General features: G+C 36.7%; 1 protein-coding gene across 1 annotated transcript in view; it reads left to right on the forward strand.

Annotated features, from left to right (window-relative positions):
• LOC126162232 (obscurin) overlaps positions 1-25,064 on the forward strand; it is a 720,647-nt gene that overhangs the window by 1,126 nt on the left and 694,457 nt on the right. The window contains exon 2 of the mRNA XM_049918601.1: positions 21,649-21,718. Within this exon, the coding sequence (XP_049774558.1) occupies positions 21,649-21,718 (70 nt within the window). The remainder of the gene's footprint in view (positions 1-21,648; positions 21,719-25,064) is intronic.

Below are 25,064 nucleotides of genomic sequence, written 5' to 3' on the forward strand. Positions count from 1 at the left end.
GTCATGGATATTGCTGTCTCTACAGTAATTATCAGTGTCGTCTTTGATGTGTAAAACTAGTTGGTAGCTGTATTCACACTGTGCAGTTAAAATCCCCAGTGCTTGAACAGTTTTTTCTAAAGAGCTCGGCTACTATTTTTTGTTACTATTATTGTGGTCCTTTTCTGTATTTTGAAAACTGGGTTCATATTTTGTGCACATGTTCGCCAGAAAATAATGTCATAGCTAAAAAATGAGTGTACATATGCATAGTATGTAACTGAAAAGAGACTGGTTGTTGACACACTGATGATAGGATGCAAAGGGGTTAACTTGCTGATGTCAATATGTTTGCAAGTGTCTTTCTGTATTCACACCATTTCAATTAAGAATCAATATTCATTCATAGAACTTTTGCGTTTGTTACAACATCTATAAATATAACAGCATCATTTTCCCTCTTCAAACTGAAATACAGGGCATTTGTTTTTTTATGTTGAGTGTGACTTTATTGCTTATTGACCAATCATAAACTTCCCTGATAGTTTCATTTTCTTTCTCTGCAACGAGTTCTTTTGTTTTCTCAGTTACTATAACACTGCTGTCATCACTGAAAACAATTTGTTTCCCATTACTAACACTACTGGGGAAGTCACTGAGAATATTAGAAATAGTGCTGGTCCTAATATCCAACTTGATGAACTCCTATTTTAATGTATTTTGCTTCTGGTAAGTCATTGAGAATATTAGAAATAGTGCTGGTCCTAATATCCAACTTGATGAACTCCTATTTTAATGTATTTTGCTTCTGGTAAGTGTTTTAGTAAAAGTTTAGACGTCTTTCAGGTATGTGTTATCTCTACTCTTTGTACCTTATCTGCTAGGTATGATGGGAATCAGTTATTAGCTACCCCTCCTATTGCTAATATTTCTTGCTTATTTAGTAGAATCTAATGGTCAGTGACATTGATAGCCGTAGAAAGATCTACAGATATGTCTGTGATACACTCATTGTTTTCAATGGCATCAAGTACCAAAAAAATGGTTCATATGGCTCTGAGCACTATGGGACTTCTAAGGTCATCAGTCCCCTAGAACTTAGAACTACTTAAACCTAACTAACCTAAGGATATCACACACATCCATGCTCAAGGCAGGATTCGAACCTGCGACTGTAGCGGTCGTGCGGCTCCACACTGTAGCGCCTAGAACCACTTGGCCACCCCGGCCGGCTCAAGTACCACTTTTGTGAATTCTACTATGGCTGATTCCTACTTCTGCCACTTTGGAAACCAAATTGTGATTCATTTAAAAGGTTGTATTTAATCAAGTAATTTACTGATCTGTCTTTCATAATTGATTTTATTATTTTTGAGCTGGTGTCAGCAGGAAAATGGATCAGTAATTTTCTGTCCTCTGCATTACCTTTCTTTAGCGGAGATACAACTCTTGCCTGTTCTAAATACTCTAGAAATTTCAAATTATCAAAAGTTAACTGTAATTATTTCCAGCAATGTACTATATTTCATTTACATTTCAGAATGTTTGAATCAGCATATTGTATTTGTATGTTAAAAATAGTTGCACTATGCAGCAAATCCCTATAGTTTGCTGTGATTTTATTACTTACAGTGCTCCTATTTCACAAGTGTGCTACCTTGTTGCAGTTACGCATCACCTGTTGTATTTAAATATGTGAATTAATTGAGGAGAATATCCCATTTTTTTCCAGTTGGTTCAGTTTTGTTGTTATCCGGTTCCATCTTCCTAGTTTTACTAATTGCTGCACATAGTTCTGTGATGTCTTTCGTTTGAAGATGAGTGTGCATTTGTTTCAGTGAATGTGTGAGTGATGTCAGTTTTTGTGTGGATCATAAATACCTACCTCATTGCTCATTGAAGGTCAGCAGCAATATGGAATGCTTGGCACTTGTGGAACAAGCAGTACACTGTTTGCGTGGCATGCAGTCAAGATTTACTGCAGTATTTAAGGAAGGAAAGAAGATTGTGTTGAATGTCCCACTGACATCGAGGTCATTAAAGATGGAGCACAAGCTTGGATCATGTCAAGGATGGAGAAGGAAACAGGCCATGGCCTTTCAAAGGAACCATGTCGGCACTTGCATGGAGCAATTTAGGGAAATTACGGAAAACCTAAATGTGGATCGACGGACGCAGGTTTGAACCACCGTCCTCCCAAACGAGAGTCCAGTGGCTATCTACTGCACCACCTTGCTTGGTGCAAGATGTAAACTGAATGCTCACATGCCTCACCACAGAGGCTGGTTGTAGAATTACTTTTAAAAGAATATGCCCTCATACCAAACAGTGCCTAAAACTTACAGGTATGTGGGATCTAGGTGTGCCATACGGCTTCCATCAATAGCAGAGCAAGGATTACAAAAAGTGTGTAGAAATGTAATAAGAGATGTCATCTATGATTTCAGAGAATGAGCGTAGAAAAGAGTGTGCAATAATAGTAGTGGGTGCAGGCATCAGTCAGCATTCTGTTCAGGATGTGATTGTGATTTTTATTCATCAAGTAAATTACCTTTCATACAGCTATGTACTTGTAACAAAGGACATGTCATTATGCATATACATATAAAAGCAGACAAAGTGAGTACATGTAACAGGTTGCACAGCATATAAGTAATGTTACATAACACACAATGATGTGTAATTCACAATGATTTACAGCACCAGGGTTTAAAAAAATACAGTTTTGTGTCGTAATATTATCTTTGATAATAAATGAGTGGTTCTAATTCTATGTTACTTTCTAACTCTAATTCTTAAGGTCAGTTTCTCTTAACATGGTACATAAATTTTGTCGCTAACAGCATGGACTTTTGCGCACCGTCTTCTCATATTCTCAGCCACACTATATTCTTCTTCTGTTAGAAATATTTTTAAGGTTGCAGGGACCATCTCAGTTTTGAAGTTTTGTAATTCTCTTGGCGGTGCATGTGGTAACTTGATACTAGAATATCTAGCCATTTTCTGAAAAATCTGTAGTCTATGTGAACAATGTAGGAAAAGACAGATTGCTGCTTACTGTAAAGAAGACACATTAAGTTTCAGGCAGGCACAATTAAAAAACATTACTTAGTTTTTGGTCACACCCTTCATTAGCAAAAGAGAAACACATACCATTCATATATACAAGCAAGCACACCTCATGCACAGTTGGCCAACTCCATCATCTCGGGCCGGAACACCTTGGATAATTCAAGAGACTCCAGACACTACCATCCTGTTATCCAAGGCCTTTACAATAAATTCTGCTAATGATTCAGTTGCTGTTTCTGTTGATTTAATTTTCTGTTATCCAGGCTCTGCTGGAGGTATTACATTGTGCTTTTTCAGGTAATCAGTTGCTCTGTTGACTATGGGCATTTCTATTCTATTTATTTATTTGTTTATTTTTTGAGAAGTCTGATACTAAAGGTAATTGTAATTTATGCACAGGCACTACTTTAATTAATTAAAGTTTATCAGGAAACACTCCTTCTTGGAATGATCAGTTGACAATATCCAGTAGTGGTGTAATTATTTATGCTGCCACCTGCTTGATTCGGTAGTTTCACATTTCATCATGTCCAGCAGACTTCTTTGCTTGTAGCTTTTTTATAACTCTTCTCACTTCCTCCTCAGATGATGATTTCAGGAACATAGACCACTTGCTACAATAGTATTGGACATGTCGGATAAGTTACAGAAATAATATAAAGGAAACAAATATAAACAAAACAAAAATAAAGCAGGATAGGATTAGGTGAGGATAGGGCAGAAGGTCTGTTACTGTGGTCTGGTGATTTCCTTGGTTATTACATCCATGTTTTAGGTTTTCTACTGTATCTATGTAGTTATTCTTCAGGATGTTGGCAATTTCTGTTTTACCTGTCACGATTTTGTTACTCACTTTCATACTTCTTCTGTTTCATTTATTTTCTGTGCGTATTTTTTGTTACCCCTCCCAGAGCTAATTATATCTCATGCTGTTGTCATTTTATTGATGATTTTGAAATAATTTCATTAATCGATTTGCCATTTGCTTATCTTATCAATTGTCTGTACTACTTCTGGTGCTTTTTGTAGGTTTCAGTACTTCACCTCTGTTTTATTACTCTTTAGGTAGCCTTCAGTTCTATTATTTCTTTCATGATCCACTGCTTGCTTTGAAGAATTTTTCTTTTAATCTTGGTATCCGGAAGTGCTTTCTTAAAGCAGTATACTAATGTTTCTTGAAAAGCATTCCAGTTTTCATTTGTTCACTGGGCTTGAAGAGTGTATGGCCACTGTTCTTTTCTCTTTCATTGATTTCTTCATTTTTGTTTTCTGTTTTGAGTTCAGGCTTCCATATACTTTACATAGCTGCCCAAAGTCATAAGAAAGTCTTGTTTGTAGAACCTTTGTTGTATATGTGTTGCTAACTATGTTAGTATAATGTTATCAATAACAGACTCAGTTTCCGAAGTCACTCATTTTGGTTCCAGTACAGTAGCTTTCATATAGTATTAGCAGCTCCTCAAATTTTTGCTTTCTTTATGTCTCTGTTCCCATACCAGTATTAAAATCACCATATATTACATAGTCTTTCAGTTTGTTTGTTTTTCTGAAAATTTGGTATTTTTTTAGCAAAGTATTTATTTTACCACTTGGTGACATTTACACACTGAATACTCTTAAATCACTGTACAGAATACCTGTAATTTCAAAGTCTTTTTCTTCACTTTTGGGTACATTTTTGTTTGTATCATTCATAATGTTATCATAATTTTCAGCCTGTTTTAAAAAATATTGCTGCTCCTCCACTTTTAAATTCTGATCTGCAGAAATAGTTTACAAGAATATAACATTTTATGGTAAAAATTCATATTTCATTTGTCTTTTAATCCATGTTCACTTACACACTATGTCTGGTCGTGTTTCATTTGTAAGTCTTCTGCTTCTAATTTTTTGTTGCCCATGTATTACACATTTTGATACAGAATTCTGAGCTTAATTTCTTTTTCATTATGATACAATTCTCAGTCCCTATTTGATTATCATGTTTTTATTTCTTGCCACTAATAGTAACTTCCAGATTTTTTCATTCTTTGACTGTATCATAAAAAAAATCACCAGCCAGATGTTGACATGCTATCTTTTTCCTTACTGAAGTTCTTGTAGGCATTATTCTATTTGGTTTTTCTTTTTTTCTTTTGTACAACTGTTGCCTGGTGCTGCTCATTCACTTAATTGGGCTTAGTTCCAGTTCCTCTTCTTCTGCAGTGGATTTTGGATTTTTGTTTATTTTTTTTCATTTCTGTTGTGGAGGTATTACAGCTCTGCTCAGTCCCATTAGGTCTAGTATATGTTGCTGTCTTCATCACTGGTTTTTCTTTTTAGATTAATTTGCAGTGGTATTAGTTCTTCTTCCGAAGCAGATTTTGGATTCTGATTTGATTTTGTCATTACTACTCCAGAGATCTCATTCAACTAATTATTCCCAGATAAATTTTGAGTAACTATTTTGGTTTCTGTAGATATGTTTTATTCTTAATGATGATTTTTTTCTGTCTCACTTACCAGCTCTGCTTTCAATCTGTACACAAAGCTGTTTTTCCTTTAGACACCAGTTGCAGTCCATGCCTTTTAAAATCATTTCCTCTGAGAAAGGTGTTTATGTCCATTACTGTAGGAGATTCTGCCCATCTGCTGTTGTCATTATTTAGCTATTTAATCAATAAATGTATCTGTTTTTGGCTGGAATGTCATATCTGTACGGGATTGTGTTGTTGTTGTGGTCTTCAGTCCTGAGACTGGTTTGATGCAGCTTTCCATGCTACTCTATCCTGTGCAAGCTTCTTCATCTCCCAGTACCTACTGCAACCTACATCCTCCTGAATCTGTTTAGTGTATTCATCTCTTGGTTTCCCTCTATGATTTTTACCCTCCAAGCTGCCCTCCAATACTAAATTGGTGATCCCTTGATGCCTCAGAACATGTCCTACCAACCGATCCCTTCTTCTAGTTAAGTTGTGTCACAAACTTCTCTTCTCTCCAATCCTATTCAATACCTCCACATTAGTTATATGATCTACCCATCTAATCTTCAGCATTCTTCTGTAGCACCACATTTCCAAAGATATTATTCTCTTCTTGTCCAAACTAGTTATTGTCCATGTTTCACTTCCATACATGGCTACGCTCCATACAAATACTTTCAGAAACGACTTCCTGACACTTAAATCAATACTCGATGTTAACAAATTTCTCTTCTTCAGAAACTGTTTGCTTGCCATTGCCAGTCTACATTTGATATCCTCTCTACTTCGACTATCATCAGCTATTTTGCTCCCCAAATAGCAAAACTCCTTTACTACTTTAAGTGTCTCATTTCCTAATCTAATTCCCTCAGCATCACCCGACTTAATTCGACTACATTCCATTATCCTCGTTTTGCTTTTGTTGATGTTCATTTTATACCCTCCTTTCAAGACACTGTCCATTCTGTTCAACTGCTCTTCCAAATCCTTTGCTGTATCTGACAGAATTACAATGTCATCGACGAACCTCAAAGTTTTTATTTCTTCTCCATGGATTTTAATACCTACTCCAAATTTTTCTTCTGTTTCCTTCACTGCTTGCTCAATATACAGATTGAATAACATCGGGGATAGGCTACAAGCCTGTCTCACTCCCTTCCCAACCACTACTTCCCTTTCGTGCCCCTCGACTCTTATAACTGCCATCTGGTTTCTGTACAAATTGTAAATAGCCTTTCTCTCCCTGTATTTTACTCCTGTCACCTTCAGAATTTGAAAGAGAGTATTCCAGTCAACATTGTCAAAAGCTTTCTCTAAGTCTACAAATGCTAGAAATGTAGGTTTGCCTTTCCTTAATCAAGCTTCTAAGATAAGTCATATGGTCAGTATTGCCTCACGTGTTCCAACATTTCTGCGGAATCCAAACTGATCTTCCCTGAGGTCTACCAGTTTTTCCATTCATCTGTAGAGAATACGCGTTAGTATTTTGCATCTGTGACTTATTAAACTGATTGTTTGGTAATTTTGGGATTGTACACAACATTAATTTCGCCAGAACTGTATGGTGTGTTATTTCATAAACAGCTTTTCAAAATAAGTGTGATTTTTCTTCATTGTAGCTGTCATTTGTTCTGGCAATCACAATAAGGCTGTTAATTTTTACTGCAATATTTTTTTTTTCATTAACATTTTGTGTTACTTTTGGAATAATGTGCAGTGACATGATGTTGGAATAATGATGGAAATTGCTGGATGGAGGGAAGGCAGCCACTCACCTATAACAGATTGATGTATGGAGCACAGAAACACATACTAGAAAACAGCTTTCTCACTATCTTTTGAGCACTGGCTCTGTTTCTAGCAAAAGTACACATTCTCAAAGATAACAACACAGACACCCAAATGCCCTTTCCCTTAGGACTCAAAAGCTAGTGTGACTCCTGTCTTCTGTTATGTGTTTCTGTGCCCCATGCATTGATCCACTGTGGGTGAGTGGTTACCTTTCCCTTATTTTAGTTATGATTTAATTCTTTTCTAGAATATTATTCAGAAACTTTGTGGACTATCTACCATCCCTGTCACTTAGTAAAAGAACTTCCAGTTTTAGGCACAATTTTTTCCCATCTTGTTTAACCACATTTTCTTTGTTTGAATTTCTGCATGCATCCTTGTATGGTGTTTGATGATCAAATTTTGTCATTTCTTCCAAGCTGCTGTTCTGGCTGTTTCAAACTATTGCACTTGTCATGAAACTCCTAATTTTCTGATCTGATGGTATTCTGTATGATGAATGCTTCTCATTCTAGTTTGAAGATCATGAAGAAAACACATGTAATATCTTCCATAAAAATATCTGAAGCTTCATTAATAAAATGGATGAACATCTCATATCCACGATCTTGGATCGAGTGACTGATGACATCACTGTTTGATCCCTTACCCCTCTCTCCCACTCACCAGCCAACCAACCATCTCATATTCATAGATGGCTTGATGAAATGTGTGCAAATGTGTTGTGCAAATCTGAACATCAAATGGAAATTACTAAAATTCAACATAATGATTTTCATGGATTCAAGCTAAAGTCACTCTACTGTAGAACCAGTAACAAGAAAGGGTGTGTGCCAATTTATGCAAAAAATGAAATTAAATCCTGGTCCCTTTAGATTAATTAATGTTGTGTTGAACAGCTCTTTGAATGTTTGGCATGTTAGTGGATCAGGAATCACACGAGCTTGCAGTACTGACAGTTTATGGGCTACCAGCAGGAAATATCCAAAGTTCACAAACCTGTTAGTAACAGGTTTAGGAAGGTTATGCAAATCTTTGTGGGGACTTTAATGTTGATTTTCTGTCACAACACTACTGATCAAAGACACTGGCAGTTGTTGGCCCCCACCTATGGACTATGCACCTTAGCAAAATTCCTTATGAGTATGGAAGCACATAGTGCAGCAGCCATTGGCAGTCTGTTTTTAAACCTAACAATTTTTAGTCCTTTAAATATAAAATCAGCTTTCAGTGGATTATCTGGCCTTTGTGGTCGTGTGTTACCAGTAAAATATACTGATCACTGTAATCATTAACAGTGACTTATTGTTTTTGTAGAGAAATTATGGAGAGAATGCTCAGAAAAGATTTGAAAAGCAGACTCTCTAAGTGGAAAACTTAACTCTTTCATAAAAATATTACTGCAGTGCTTTGGGTCACAATTTACTCCAAAGGAAACATAACAGAAGCAAGAATAAGGGATAGATAACTCCTGATCGAGCTATTGTATCCGCATACTCTGAAAGGAGCCTGACTGGCATACAATCCAGACTGGAGGCCTTGCCCTTATTGAGTGATTTAATCTGCTTAGCTACACCAAGGATGACTACTTGTAAGTTTCTCATGCAGGCAATTGTTCTAGGTTCAAATTATGAAATATTTACTTCATCATCTTTGGTGAAGAGTTTCTGAAAACAGTGTTTAGTAACTCTGCTTTTGTGGCACTGTCAACAGTGACATCACCATTTTTATCACACAGTGAAGTTATTGACTGCTTCTTGCTGCTGGGATACTTTACATATGACCAGAATCTCTTTGGGTTTTCTTCCAGACTTCAAGACAGAGTTTTGTTACGGAAACATAAAAGCATCTCGCATTGAAGTTCATGCTAATTTTTTAGTTCTGTAAAACTTTGCCAATCTTGGAGAGTTTGTGTTCTTTTAAATTTGGCTAATTCCTTCTGCAACATTGTTCTGACCCATTTTGTGTGCCATGGGGGCCCAGTGCCATCACTTATTACTTTATGTGGTATGTACTCCCTTTGTTAGAAAAGCTCCAGGGCAGTTTTTTTTTTTTAGTTTCTGAGTTTGCAATAGTAAAAAGGAACAAATGTTGTCATGTTACCTGTTATGTGTGGATCCTTGAAATGACCTCAGCCGTGTTTTTGTGCAAACTCACTAGGCGGCAGAGCTGTGCTTAGCAACGCACTGTTTAGGTCCTTGGAACATTAGTTACGGTGAAACAAGGGATGCTGATTATGAACAAAGAATGAACATTAAGTTTTGTGTTAAGCTGAAGAAAACCCCTAGTGAAACATGGACAATGATTAAGTAAGTATATGCAGACCAGGCACTTTCAAGGAGTAATGTTTTCAAGTGGCACAACAGGTTTCGTGAAGGCATACATTCAGTGCAAGACGATCCCAGAGCTGGTCGCCCTTCTTCAGCACATACTGATGCAGACTTGGAGCATGTAAGACAGTTATTGCAAGAAGACAGTCATGTACCTGTGCATGTGATACCAGAAGAACTTAATTTGACTCATGATGCATGTCATAAGATTTTACGTGAACATTTAGGGAGGTGGAAACTTTAATGCAAAACTTGTCCCTCACACACTAACAGATGAACAGAATGAGGAAAGATGAAGAATTTCTGTTGAACAACTGGATAGAGCCAGACATGATGCCAATTTTCTGTCAAAGATTATTGCTGGAGATCAAAGATGGTGCTACAAGTATGACCCTCACACGAGGCATCGAAGTTCTGAATCGCGGAGTCCTGGATCACCAGCCTCATAAAAAGTCAAATGACAATCATCGAGAACAAAGACAATGTTGACCATATTATTTTATAGTAAAGGATAGTTCATCATGAGTATGTTCCTGCATGTCAAACAGTGAACCTGACTCTTTACATCGAAGTCTTGAAATGTTTGTGACAGGCAATTCGACATAATCTTTCTGATTTGTAGCATTCTCAGAACTGGTTCTTACTGCATGACAATGCAAAACCACATAGTGCTTTATCTGTTACTGAGGATATGGTCAGACATTCTGTTGTTGCCATCCCACATACATCATACTTGCCAGATCTTTCACCTTGTGATTTTTTCTTGTTTCCGTGAGTGAAAAGGTGGCTGAAAGAAAAGTTTCATCAAGATATCACAGACATTCAACAGGCCATGTCAAATGAGCTTACAAGCTTCAAAGCAGAAAATTTCCATGCTTGTTTCCAAGACCTCCAGAAACTTTCATAACTGTGTATAGATAGCCAAGGGGACTACTTCGATATGAGATAGAATCATTACTTGGTAATTGCAATTTTCTGTTTTTTTTAAAAAGAAACCTGTCGTGGAACTTTTCAGACAAAGGGGGTATCTGTCAGTTGCCATCAATACTATTTCTTTGAATTCAAACCACATTTGGTCTATGCTTCCATAGTCAGATCAGAAGGAGTAGACTGTCTCTTAGAAAAATGCCAGGCTAATTTTTATCTGCTTTTTTATTTATTTTTGGTAGGTTTGGATGTTTGGTATTCAGTCTCACTACAACAGTCTTATGGTCACTAATCTCTGTATCCATCATGATGCTCCCTATTTGCTCAGGATTATTTGTTGCTAACAGGATAAATATGGTTTTGCAACCATTATATGTTGAGTGGTCTACTGAGCTAATTGTTCAAAACAATTTTCTGAGAAAACATTCAGTACATTGAGACAGTGTTTTGTGCCTACTGGTAACTTTAAACATGTATTTTTACCAATATACGGATAGTAGATTGTAGTCACCACAACCAACAATTGTATAAGTGGCGTACCTATTTAAATAAGACTCAAGCTTTCATTGAACTGTTCAGCAACTGTATCATCTGTTTCAGTGGGTTAGTAAAATGAATCGATTATTAATTTATTACAGTTGTCAAGTATATCCTCTACCCATACTAACTCATAGAAACTATCTACTTCACTTTCACTTCTAGGTAAACTGCTTTTGACAGCAATAAACACCACCACCAACTGTATTTAATCTATCCTTCCTGAACGTGGTTAGGTCTTTTGTAAAAATTTTGGCTCAACTTATTTCTAGCTTTAGCCACCTTTCTGCAGCTATAACGATTTTAGCTTCAGTGCTTGCTATTTGTGCTTGGAGCTTGTTCTTTCCCAACACAGTTATGACAAATTACAACTACATTACCAGTTTGTGCTAGGTCTACCTCCATCAAGGCAATTTACACAATATAGAAGGCTGGCAATAGTCTGTTGAAGAATCTCTGGAAGATGGCTGCAGCACTAGTGACGTCAAAAGGAAACCTGTTTTATTGATGCAGTCCAAATGGTGTAATCTTCAAGTCTTTGTCAATAGGAATCTCAAGATATACCTCTTCTAGGTTGATTTTGGAGAACAGTTTACCACCTGGAAGTATAGTAAAAGGGTCATCCAAAAAAGGCAAGGGATAAGGATCTATGTCTGCCTGAGCATTAGGGTTGGCTTAAAGTTTCCGTACAACAGAAGAGAGCTGCCATGTATCCTGACCGCCACTAGCAGTGAAGCCCACTGACTGTAGGGATTGGGGAACATAACTTATTGCTGTTCAAGTCGACTAAGCTCAATTTTAACCTCATCGTTAATGCACAGTGGAATTTGGTGGCTTTGCAAAATCTTTGATTTGCTGTCAGGAAGACAATGTGGTTCTGTAAGTCCATTGCTTTCCCCAAACCATTTTCAAATGGTGGCACAGTGGTTATGAAGCATGTCAGTGATAGCAACTGGTACTGATGAGCTGAGAGGGTGTACTGTATGATACTCTGAAAATTCAGAACCAGAATATGCATTGAGAGCAAATATACTCTAGACCAGTGGATCTGCCTCAATCATATGATCTAGAAGTGACAAATGATGGTGGCTGTACACTGACAACTTTGATTGTTCTACACCAGTGGCAATCAACCTGGTCCCTACTGCCCAATAGAGGGCATTCGAGCTGTGTCATGTTGGGCGATAGGCGATAAGGGTTTTAAAAACATTTTCATCATGTTTTCATAAAATTTTGACATAAAGAATTTTGTAAGTAACTATTATTATATGCTTTAACTTGCTGTAGCTCTGCTTTACAAATTTTATAAAGTAAAGATATTTTCCTACTTTATAAGTGATCATTATTGTGGAAATTAGGAAATTTTACTCGTAACAAAGACACAAAATTGACTGGTAGGTAAAAGAGATTGATTACCCCTGTTCTACACTGATGGAGGGAGCATCCAAACTAGAGCACATGGACTGGTTAATGTGTTGGAGTGATGTGCCAGCATGGGTGTACCCAGTGAGGGCCAGGGGGGGGGGGGGGGGGGGGGCAGCGGCCCCCACTATAGGTTATTCACAGTTTTTCAGTAGTTTATTGTTTTATTTAATAACAAATGCTGCATGTTTTCTCGGATTGTACAAGTGCATTCTTGTATTTAAAATGTTTATTAAAAGCAGTTTTTCACTGGTTTACTGTTTTATTTAATAAGAAGTGCTGTATGTTGTCTCAAGTCCTTGTTTCCTGAGACTAGTATGACCTGCCATCCCCCCCCCCCCCCCCCCCCCCCCCAGTTCAGATCTTGGGTACACCCTTGTGTGCCAGTATTGGAAAGAAAATTCACTGTAATGTTTTGCCAAGTTGCATGCAACAAGATTTTACTCCTAAATGGCACCAAAACCTGATAATTGTGTGAAATGTTATTTATTTTCATCGACTGAAGCCATTGCCTTGTGCCTACCATGCTACGACATTGTTCCACAGTGGAGGAAACATTACATAAACGCTTGCCCTCATAATGTGGACATTCCTGTATGGGATGCAAGGAAAACTTGTCTGGATAATTGGGAGACAAAATGTATCACTACGAATGATGTTTAGTAGTAGACCAATTTTGGAGATTGCAACCAGATAGCTGTTACTGAATGGGACTTGCTTAACACTTTAGGGTCTTTGATGGAAACTTGCCATACTGTATTGCTACAGCTCTTGGTCACATGTAAAGTGACAAACTCTGTCTAAAAATTTTGTTGCAACTTGTTCGATATTTCATGTCTAAGCATGATTCGCAACACTTAAAGCAGGGAGGGGTCAAATTACTTTAAAGCTTGAAAGCTTGTGTCCAGATCCTCTTATCTGTGGCTAAGCAAATCACCTTCTTCTATGAATGATTTGCCACACATACATGTAAATTTACATTTTCCACCCAACCGTTGCAATTCTGCAGTCCAAAGTGCATAATGTGTTGTTGATGTGAGAATTCCATCCTTGCCACTACTACATGCATTTTGTTGGAAAAATCCTCAGACAATAAAGAGCATATTCACACAATGGTAAAACTGATGGATCAGACAAAAAGGCTTACTTTTGAACCAAGTACTATAACTGAGAGGATTCACAGACAACAAAAAGGCCAATTATAATCTGGACATTTAATCTCACTTACAATAACCTCCACCCTCTCAGCAATCAAAAAGTTTCTCTTGTCACTTTACTAAATCAATTTAATCTACTCCCACAGGCTCTTCTATTTCATTTTCCAAACCATTAGAAATTATGTATGCAATAGTTTTCCATTTATGTGAAATAAGAGTCATGTCCCTGTTATCACTTGCTTGGAAATTTAGTGCAGTGCAGTTTTGATCCACTCTCCAGTCTTCTTGAGCCTCTTTAAATGCCTGAAATATGGATTAGCTGGCAGCACCTGTGATTGCTGTTGTGTTGAATTGGTTAAGTGATTGAACAAGTCATGTGCTGTTGATACTGCTGCTGGTCATGCTGCAGTTTTAGCTGCTGCTGTTACTGTTGTTCCTGTGGGCAAAGCTAAAAAAATCTGGCATCCATGGTAGCACATCGTGAAACAAAATTGCAACCTCCTCATCACTAGTGGAGTATTCTTCACTTCAAGCCACAACATATGTTGACATTTCTGTAGCAACATTATAAATGACCAGTTAGTCCATGAACTAAGCAGAAACAGTTCTTGATAAAGTATTCATCTGAGCCACTGTAGAAATTGTATAGAGATTGTTCCAGGGTAGAAGAGTAAAGTCTAAGTCATGCATTAGTTAGCCAGATAACACACATTTTGCAATCAAAGCTTCCATATAGACAAGGGATGGTGGACAGCACAAGTTCATGATTCGTCACAATAAAACCACAGTAAACAGTCAGCACTGCAGAGACCACTTGTAGAAGTGAGTCAGATAACTTACATTTGGCTTGCTATGGAAGTGCATTTGATATCAGCCATGTTATTGCAACTGGTACCCTCACCATATTGGTGCAATATTATGTATATTGATATCGCTGTATAATCCATCTGAGTATCTGGTGGGATTACTACAATCTTTATCATAAATTAGGTGATTTTCTCAGTTGACTGGTGTGATAAAATCGTATTAATTATTATTATTACTGCTTTTGATGTTTTCAAACCAGTTTTTGATAACTGAAAATAACTGTCAGTGTAACATCTTTTAATGTACTCAGTTTATCTTTTAATATCAGTGTGTTCAGATTTAATTTTTTGTATCACACTCAGTGCACTTCTGACCTCTCCAGTCATAAACATTTATACATTTCAGATACAGGGTGAGTCAGAAGGAAAGGTACATGCTTTGAGGCATAATAGTATTAGTGATTCTGAATAAAAAACTTCATATGAACATGCACCCTATTCTGAATGGTTTCTGAGATAGAACACATTTAATATTACTTTTGTACATTTTTCTTGAATAACTTGAAAATCACACCCTCCAGTGAAAATGCGTTGCAGTACAAAATTAAACTATATTAAATTTCCTACAAAAAATGTCCTGTTCAATTTTTTTTCTAGAACTAATGGTTTGTGCAATGAGAGCGCGATAATATTGAAAAACTTACTTGACGCGCTTTCACTATAGCTTGTGTAGTTTTTGTAGGACAATTTGAGATAAATATTGAGGCAGCAAGTAGAGATGAACAGTTTGATATGGGACACTTGTGGTCTACCAAGTAGGGAAACTACCTCAAATTGGCCTACAAAAACTACGTAAGCTACAGCGGATGCGCGTTGAGCGAGTTTTTCAACATCCAGATAAGTAAATCCCACTACTTTTAAAGGCCATGTCTTTGTTAGGTCTTCTCATGCCCTTTATTTTTCCATTTATGATATCCATTACATATTCTATCCAAATGTCATATACCCCATCTATCACTTCGTGCATCTGCATATTTCATGTTAATAATAATTTGCCTTCCTACCATACAGTCTCCAATGAGTCTGTCATCACATTCTTTCCATACATAGTGAATACTTCAGAATGCAAGGCTCAACTGTTTCCTCACTTCCACTTTTAAAACTGATGATGTTTCCAACCTTCAGACATATTTTGAGTTTTGCTCCAAGAGTATGTTGTGAATTGGTCACCTGTCTACTCCAGTTTGCTTTACTTTTTCTGGAGTCTCATCCAATAGACTTGGTCGAAAACATTTTACCACTGCATTAAAGACAAACATCTTGACATGATGTATGATTATATGAGAGTATCCCGCACTTGAACTTCGATTCAATCAAATCAAGATGGAACTTCAACAGATTTATTAACTCTGAAAACCACAGGCATTGTTTTTAATAAGAGTAACAGAATGTCTCAAACATCAGTAGTTGCTCAGCTCTTCTAGGAATAAATGTGGCACATTGCTGCAGGCGAGTCACCACGCCCCAAGGGGTGAAAATGCACCTTTTCTAAATCAGTCTACCTCCACAACCTGTTCTATTTTATTTTCCAAACCTTTAGAAATTATGTATGCAATAGTTTTCCCATTGTGTGAAATAAGACTGATATTCTTGTAATTTTGCCATTGCTGTTGTTGGTAGTGCAATCATTGTTACATGTTACACCTAAGAGAAATTTTTTGGCTGTTTTCATCTTTGGTATATATATATATATATATATATATATATATATATATATATATATATATATATATATATATATATATAAAAATAGAGGGAAACATTCCACGTGGGAAAAATATATCTAAAAAGAAAGATGATGAGACTTACCAATCAAAAGCGCTGGCAGGTCGATAGACACACAAACAAATACAAACATACACACAAAATTCTAGCTTTCGCAACCAATGGTTGCCTCGTCAGGAAAGAAGGAAGGAGAGGGAAAGACAAAAGGATTTGGGTTTTAAGGGAGAGGGTAAGGAGTCATTCCAATCCCGGGAGCGGAAAGACTTACCTTAGGGGGAAAAAAGGACAGGTATACACTCGCGCACACACACACATATCCATCCACATATACACAGACACAAGCAGACATTTGTAAAGGCAAAGCAAATGTCTGCTTGTGTCTGTGTATATGTGGATGGATATGTGTGTGTGTGCGCGAGTGTATACCTGTCCTTTTTTCCCCCTAAGGTAAGTCTTTCCGCTCCCGGGATTGGAATGACTCCTTACCCTCTCCCTTAAAACCCAAATCCTTTTGTCTTTCCCTCTCCTTCCTTCTTTCCTGACGAGGCAACCATTGGTTGCGAAAGCTAGAATTTTGTGTGTATGTTTGTATTTGTTTGTGTGTCTATCGACCTGCCAGCGCTTTTGATTGGTAAGTCTCATCATCTTTCTTTTTTTATATATATATATATATAGAGGGAAACATTCCACGTGGGAAAAATATATCTAAAAAGAAAGATGATGAGACTTACCAAACAAAAGCGCTGGCAGGTCGATAGACACACAAACATACACACAAAATTCTAGCTTTCGCAACCAACGGTTGCCTCGTCAGGAAAGAGGGACTAAAAAGAAAGATGATGAGACTTACCAAACAAAAGCGCTGGCAGGTCGATAGACACACAAACAAACACCTGACGAGGCAACCGTTGGTTGCGAAAGCTAGAATTTTGTGTGTATGTTTGTGTTTGTTTGTGTGTCTATCGACCTGCCAGCGCTTTTGTTTGGTAAGTCTCATCATCATATATATATAATCATCCAGCCATATAGATTTTGATAAATGTATTTCTACCTGAGTTTTAATGTTATTTTGCTCATCAGTGATTAACTGATCTTATTCATTTCTTATGCCACTGCACCTCTTTCAAATTTCTCATCTGGTTATTTGGCTTCTTGGTATATCATGTCATACCTTTCTTGTTTCTGAAGTTCTGGTGTTTCTCTGCGTACCTTGTTTATATGTTTTGTGCTGGTTTTGTCCATTTCTCTTCTTAATTCATTATTTAGCCAACATTCTTTAAGATCACATTTTTTTGTCCTATCTCCTTTCTTCAACTTTATCAAGCATTGCTTATAACTTTGGTTTCCTATTTATCTTCTGCACCTTATTGTTGAGCATATGAGAGAGGAGCCTCTTAATTTTCTTTAAAAGATTTTTCCCAATATCTTTTGTACTGTGTATCTCCTTAGATTTCATTTTACATTATTTGTTAAACTTCCTTCTTATTTCTTAGTTTCTCCAAATTCCATTTTTTTGGCCCCAGTGTGTCGTTTGATTCCAATATTGTGTATTCCTCTGTCATTATAAGATTGAGGTTTAATTTATCTGTTGCTGGTGGTGTTTTCCCCATCAGATTTGCTGTTCCTGAACCTCTGATCAGTACTGTATGTAATCATATTGGAAGTGATTACATTCCCAGGACTTTTCCATGATTACAGTTTCATTTTGCATGTATTGAATGAAGCATTCACCAGTACCAAAACAATTTGATTATAGAAGCTAACATGTGTCTTGTCTCATTCATTTCTTGTCCCTAATCCAAACAATTGCACAATTTAATTTACCATTTGATCTCCTATAACATAATTATTATTGACTAGATCTTTCACTTTCCAAAACACCAAATCTTTTAGATTTTCATAAGTGATCTCCAATTCATGGCCAAATTCATGGGCCTTGGCATGTACACTTCAATTACCATGAGATTTACTGATTTTGTGCTTAATGTCATGAACAGTAATTGGTTCCCAGAGCTCTTCATTTGAGAAATATTTTCTACAATGTAATTTTTCAACATGACAATGCTGGATCACAATGACATGTAGTTATGTATCTGTTAACTATTTACCATTTAAGTGTTATAAAATTGCCTAGTCACTATTAAAGTAGTATGTGAGATGATACAGAATAAGGAATCATTCCTAATCTTGCATTCATTGATAGTCTGCCAGTGTGCGTTAGATACAGAATGTGACCAAGTTAAGAATTAACATTTGAGACAGCGGTGAATCTGAATCTGAGAACTATATAGCAGAAATGGAACACTTTCATTTCCACTACAAAGAAAAAACATCAGCTTTATCAAATATTTATCATTCGGAAATATCAGATGTGAAGTGCACTGGCCTGTACCATAAAAATCAATAAATGTATTGAAAAAGGGATTATCATGTATGACAGTGAAACTGGGTAATAGATTACTGTGATGAGAATACAGCTTTTGCAGTTCTTGTGAAAACTGCAATATTTCCAGAATTAATTGGAATACATCACAATGATTCTAGTTTCCTAGAGATACCACTTGCTTTGAAATTGAATCTCATGATAGAGGAAGCATGTAACAAAATTATGGTTTACAGGCCTAGAAAAACAATGGAAGCATACATCTGTAGATAGACAGTGGGGTTAATTCTTGACAACAGTGGCATACAAATAAGATGCAGCACTCTATGAATAAGGTACAGAGACATATTTATTGTTACCAGAAGTGGCATTCGATATACCTTTTTGTGCTGTGAGGCAACTCCACTGGAAGAGTGTTGATTGTAATTGATGAAAACTTACTGTAGAATGTAAACATCAAGCCACAGTAATGCATGTTTATTAAACCTCTTTCAACAAGTGTGCCAGTGAAATATTTCATTGTATGTTTAGCATAATCAGTAACACCTCAGGCTGGGGCGCTAGCTTCACAGTCTCAGATGTTATTGAATTTAGCACATGTTAAAATTCAGGAGTAAGTAGGAGACATGTACTTTTTTGTTTTCTGCAAAAAAATTCCTGCCCCGAGATACAGGCCTCCAAAGATGACACTGCAAACACTATTTAGGAGAATGTGAATTTCAGAAATTTTTTTTAAATGCCTTTCAACAATGCTGGGGAAGAAAATGCTCTTGAGCCTGTGTTTTCAATTTGGAAGTGCTAACAACGAATAAAACACTTTCATTTGTGCACGTGGGGGTTCGCTAACTACTGCATGAACTACTGAATCTCGTGTTGCCAGACTACTGAATGAAGAGGTGTTCAGTAAATTGGATGATTATGTTCAGTGGAAGTCATCAGCTGATTGTGGAGCACATCTGTGACTAACACAATGTCAACACCAGAGGAATTGTGAAACATACCTTGCGCTGATGCACTTACTTCGTAAGCTTTGGTAAGATTTAGCATGGCACTCAGGGTGGGATCAGACACATCCGACATCTATAGATTAATTTCTCAATCAGGAACAAGACAGATAATAACACCACAGATAAATGAATCAACCCACAATGTGTCACACTGTTTACAGCAAAAATCACACTTGCATGCCTAGTCCTGTAAGTTGGCAGTCCATGCTGTGTAGGATTGCTTATGTTGCTTTACACATTGATTAGACTTTATCCTATTTGCAACATCGTGAGTTTGATGACTGTAATAGTCAGTTAGCAAACAACAAACATCAGAAAAAGTCAAACAAATAGGCTCCAAGTGTGAAAGTAATTTTTGCAGAACTTTGACAGTTTACTATTAGATGACAGCAGCAGCACTCACTGACATTCATGGTGAGTTATTTGACTTGCCTTACAGTGAAGAACAAAACAATGTAAATGGACCTCCCAGATCTCATTTGCCATGTCGAAATAAGCAAATGGGAGAGGGGGATGTGAGCAAACTGCAGCTGCTGACTGTTGTTGGTTTTAAAGAACCTATAACAGCTGTGTCTGCCATTGCTTGTGGAATTCTCATTGTTCTTCTAGCTGTTATTGTGGCTGCATTTATTGTTGTAGCTGTTACTGCTACAACTTGAGAAATTTGAGATCACATCACACTGGAGTACTTGCATGGTGAGGAAGTTTTCACTGACACCCTTCTATCCTACACTGCGCAGGTAGAACACAGTTTATGATAACTAGGTGATATAGAGACTGGTGGAATGAAACAGACAATTCCAGAGGTAAATGATAGTGGAGATCACAAAGTGAACAAATAACCAAAACAAGTCCAGAGCATAGCAGAGTCATCTTAAACATATAAAGCAATCCAGCGAGCAATCCTAACCACAAACAAAAACCAGGCAAGAAGAAAACTTTACTGTTCAATGGCGCGTAACTAAAGTCTTCAATGACTACGAGACACTGGCCAGCAATAGCTGGCCTGTGGAATTTAATGGTAAACACTTGCACCTGACATGCTGACTGTGGCTGCTGCACCTTACAAGGGCACAAGCCATAATTATCACATGGAGCCAAAGTATCTCTGACATGTTCTCCCTATCAATATTCGTGCTAGTCAGGAAAAGCAAATCACCATAGGATACTAATCACAAAGGTATGAGTATTTATTTTGTTTGACTAGTTTTGGGCATAGATTGTCATTGTGGTATCTGTTTGAACAAGCAGAACACTAAAATTACAAAAATGGTGCATTTTTGTAAAATATAATACTCTGTTCTTTCTAAATTCTTGTTGAACACATCTGGAAACATGGTTAGAATTTTTTGCATTGTCATGAAGTTTCCTCCACTATGAATGTACTTTCCTTGGCACTACATAATATAACGCAGTGTGCTGTTACCATTTGCAGATACTTGTAACATGATTAAAAGCCTTTAATACACTGACTCACAGAACATGCAGATCAGTTATGATACAGAATATGCATTATGTTTGAACATGTTTACATTGAACGCGTCACAGGTTAACCTTCACTGATAACCAAGTTTGAAGTTGACAAATATGGGGAATACTTTAGAATTTCATCCATTGATGCATGTGATATTCTATTCTCTGTGGTAAGAGGATCACTCTCTCAGATATAGCCATAGTCTTTAATTCAGCAGGCCTTTTTCCATACCATCAACAAATTTTTAAACTTGTGTCATACACAACGAACATTACCCTGATCTAAGATAGAATGGTTTTCCCGAGCCAGTTAATACAAAACCAATCAATGTAAGAAATAAATTTCATCTTTATTGCTTCTTATCACTTGTTTTATGTATGTACTGTGACATTAGCAAAAACAGAAATTTCTGATGTAAATTTTGATGACATATGATTTGAGAAGTAGTTGTTATTTAATTTCACATTATATTTGTAGTTATTGTCAAAGGACTCAAATCTTCCTTTGCTTTTCCAGCATCCTCATTGAAGGTGTGAAGTACTATGCAAGTGAGCCAACAATGTTGGGACGTACATTCCTGAGATTAGTAAGTACAATAAACACAACACTTTTTATTTAGTATTGGATTGGTATGATTTTCTCTATTATATGTCTAATTAATAAAACATACTAACAGATGATCCCTTGAGATAAATTTTATGATGAATAATATTAATTCATCAGCCAGAAGAGTCTAATTGTGATGTGGAAATAATTCTAAAATTGTTTGTTTCTGGCTTTTGGAATCTGTACTTCAACCAATAAAAATAGAACTCTTACAGGATCACTTTCTTGCCCATGTGTGTCTCAGTCCCTCTGTTAAGATGCCTTTTTCTCAGGAACAAGTAGATGTTTCAAGTTAAAATGTGTGTCAAATGCTAAGATCTAATGTCCCTTGGTGATGTGAAAGATTTATGCTTCTAAGTCAGTGCAATCAAAAGATGTGACCATTTATGTCACATATTTTGATACTCGCAAACTTGATCTTCTAAAACTACAGAGAACTATTTGTACACAGAGTGTGAACCCTACATGTAGTTGTCTGGTTTTTCACTGTCACCACTGTAAAGTACCAGATAGGAATCTCAGATGTACGATTCTTGAATCCAGTCACATGATAAAATTGCCTTCCAAACTTCCAGAAGTTTTCATGCCATGAAATAATTGGAATAACATAATTTAAGAAGGGTAAGTTAAACTAGCCAAGTTATCTGTACTCTTAAAACTGCTTTATGGTGGTTAGATGGCAGATAAAAAATGCACCAGTTTCATCTTCACTCTTATATTATTCTACCCATTGGTATTGCATGGAGACAAATATTCTATCCACCAGTGTTGCATGGGAAGACAACACCAATCCATATACTTGTAAGGATGAATTTTACTGAATTTATGATCATAATACTTCCAGAGACTTTGTAGTAAGTAATATTTTGTATTTACATTACAGTCCCTTACCTTACCCAATTCCAAAATGGATAAATTTGAGTTATATATTTTTTACTTATGTTGGATTGCACAGCCTCAAAATTTTAAGAACAAGTCTTTATCAAAGAATGGAAAGTCTAGGATGGAATAACAACAATATTATGAAAAAGATAGTTAGCTACTCAACATATAGATAAAATACTAAGTCACAGATAGGCACAGTGGAAATACTGCTATACTAGAATGTGTCATTTTGGAGGACAAAACTAAAATTTTGTGAGAAGGGGCCTGAAAATGTGTGTTTTGATGTGTAACATCCTAAGGTTTTTCTTTGTTGATAAGCATTTAGGTAGGTAAATTTGCACTTGATTATAATGTATATTGAAATTTCTGACAAAAGTACATAAACTAATATAAATGCCACCAAAATTACCTCAAAAAATGATTTAATGAACTCAAACAATTTTCTTTATAGCTTGTTTTTGACTACGAAACACAGAAAACAATTTATAAAAAATGTAAAATGCTTCAGCCAACAATTTTCATCAAATCTTTTTTCAGTTCATTCCTAGACATCATTCTTCTGGCCTCTAATGTATCCTTCATGTTTCTCATTAGTATACACTTCGCCAAATTCCACTGTTATTTGTTTCACACCTCTCTCTGTGGACTGTCCATCACATGGTCATTTTGGTATTTGCATTGGCTCTTAATCAAACTTTCTTATTCCTGTTATATTTGGTTTAAAAGTAAGTGACAGTTCATTTATTTTTTCTGACTTGTCTATCAGTTCCAAAAGTGAAGTTGCATTTGGATTTACTCCAGGTGTTTTTCTAGGTCAAATAGACAGGTCTCCTGGTCTGTCATCATCTTCATTCATCAATTTGCTTCTTGTTAGACAAAGTTTTCCCTTCCAACTGTTTGATTAAGTGGTGCAAAGGTGGCTCATTAGTATATGAAGAGCACAAATCAACTGGATGAGTTTACAATTCAGCTTTGTCTTGGCCCAATGCATGACTCCTCCTTCCCAGCCAGTGTTATATTCATTGAGTCACCACCAGTAGCCTGCAAACTTTTATCAGCACTGTTTTTCTTTAAAAATTCATGAGATTGTCTTTCTCTGGAGTAAAATGGCAAAGATACATTTCAGCTGGCTCAATGCAAACAGTATAACACTCTCCTGTCACAATACTTGGAAATTGATGACCTTAGTTATCTGTTTGTAACAGATCTTGGAGTCCATCACAGAAGTTACATTTAATATTGCATATCGTGCATTGAGCATGAAATTCTTCATCAGGTGATCTCATGACTTTTTCTTGTGCCCTTCTTACTTTATTGTGATCAACCAAAAATCTTCTGTCTCCTTCAGCAAGTAATCTAGCATCCAAATATGCAGCTATTTTAATGACAGCTGTAGCACGTAGATCAACACCATCCTAATACTTTGCAGTGCAACATCACTCATAATGTACTATAATAACTTCCACTGGACATAGAAGGTATATCAGAATTGTCACATGGTATAAGCAAAGGATCTCCAGAATCTTCATCTTTAACATCCGTTGTCTCTGTGTCTCCTTTGCAGAAAAGAATTTTACTTGGTTGTAATGTTAACTGTTTCTTCCTTTGCTGCTTATATTCCGAAATTCTTGTTAATTCATCTTTTTGCCTCTTCTGCTTTTTAATTTGTCTTCCATTCAGTTATACCTGGTAACCCAGTTTGATGCAGTTCAACAGATCGGATCTTCTCTCCTAGACCTTTAATAAACACTAGTTTTTGATAGTGATTTTCATATCTTTTGATCAGGAGTAGGAGATGTGCATTTTATATTTGCATTCAGCACCACCAAATTCTGAACTTAGCTTAACCTCAGACTTGCAACTGAGGATGTCAAAGAGCTTGTCTGACATTGGTATGAAAGTCTCTATCACTTCTCGTTTTCCTATGCCAAGTGATATGTTTTTGGTCTTTTCCCAGTTTTCTTCTATTTTCTTCAGTACTGTGACTCTCGAATTTAAAACTGGCACCACAAAACAACTGTTCACTAGCTCCTATTTTTGAAGAACTTTCGGATAAATGTCCTTTGCAAGAGTGGCTATTGGATAATTTCTGACGATCTCTCCACTCTGTTCTCTTAGCAGATTGCTTGGTTGGTTGATTTGTGGGAGGTGACCAATCAGCGAGATCATCGGTCCCATCAGGTAAGGGAAGGATGGAATAGGAAATCTGCAGTGCTCTTTCAAAGGAAACATCCCATCATTTGCCTGACTCGATTTAGAGAAATTATGGAAAATCTAACTCAGGATGGTCGGACGCAAGATTGAACTATCATCCTCCCAATTGCAAGCCCAGTATGCTTACCCCTTCACCACCTCGCTTGGTCTCTTAGCAGAAGCCCGTATCTCAGAACACCATACAGAGCTGGAAGTTCAGAATGCCATATTTTTCAATCAGTTCCATT

This window comes from Schistocerca cancellata, chromosome 2 (assembly GCF_023864275.1).
Source record: "Schistocerca cancellata isolate TAMUIC-IGC-003103 chromosome 2, iqSchCanc2.1, whole genome shotgun sequence".
Lineage (NCBI taxonomy): Eukaryota > Metazoa > Arthropoda > Insecta > Orthoptera > Acrididae > Schistocerca > Schistocerca cancellata.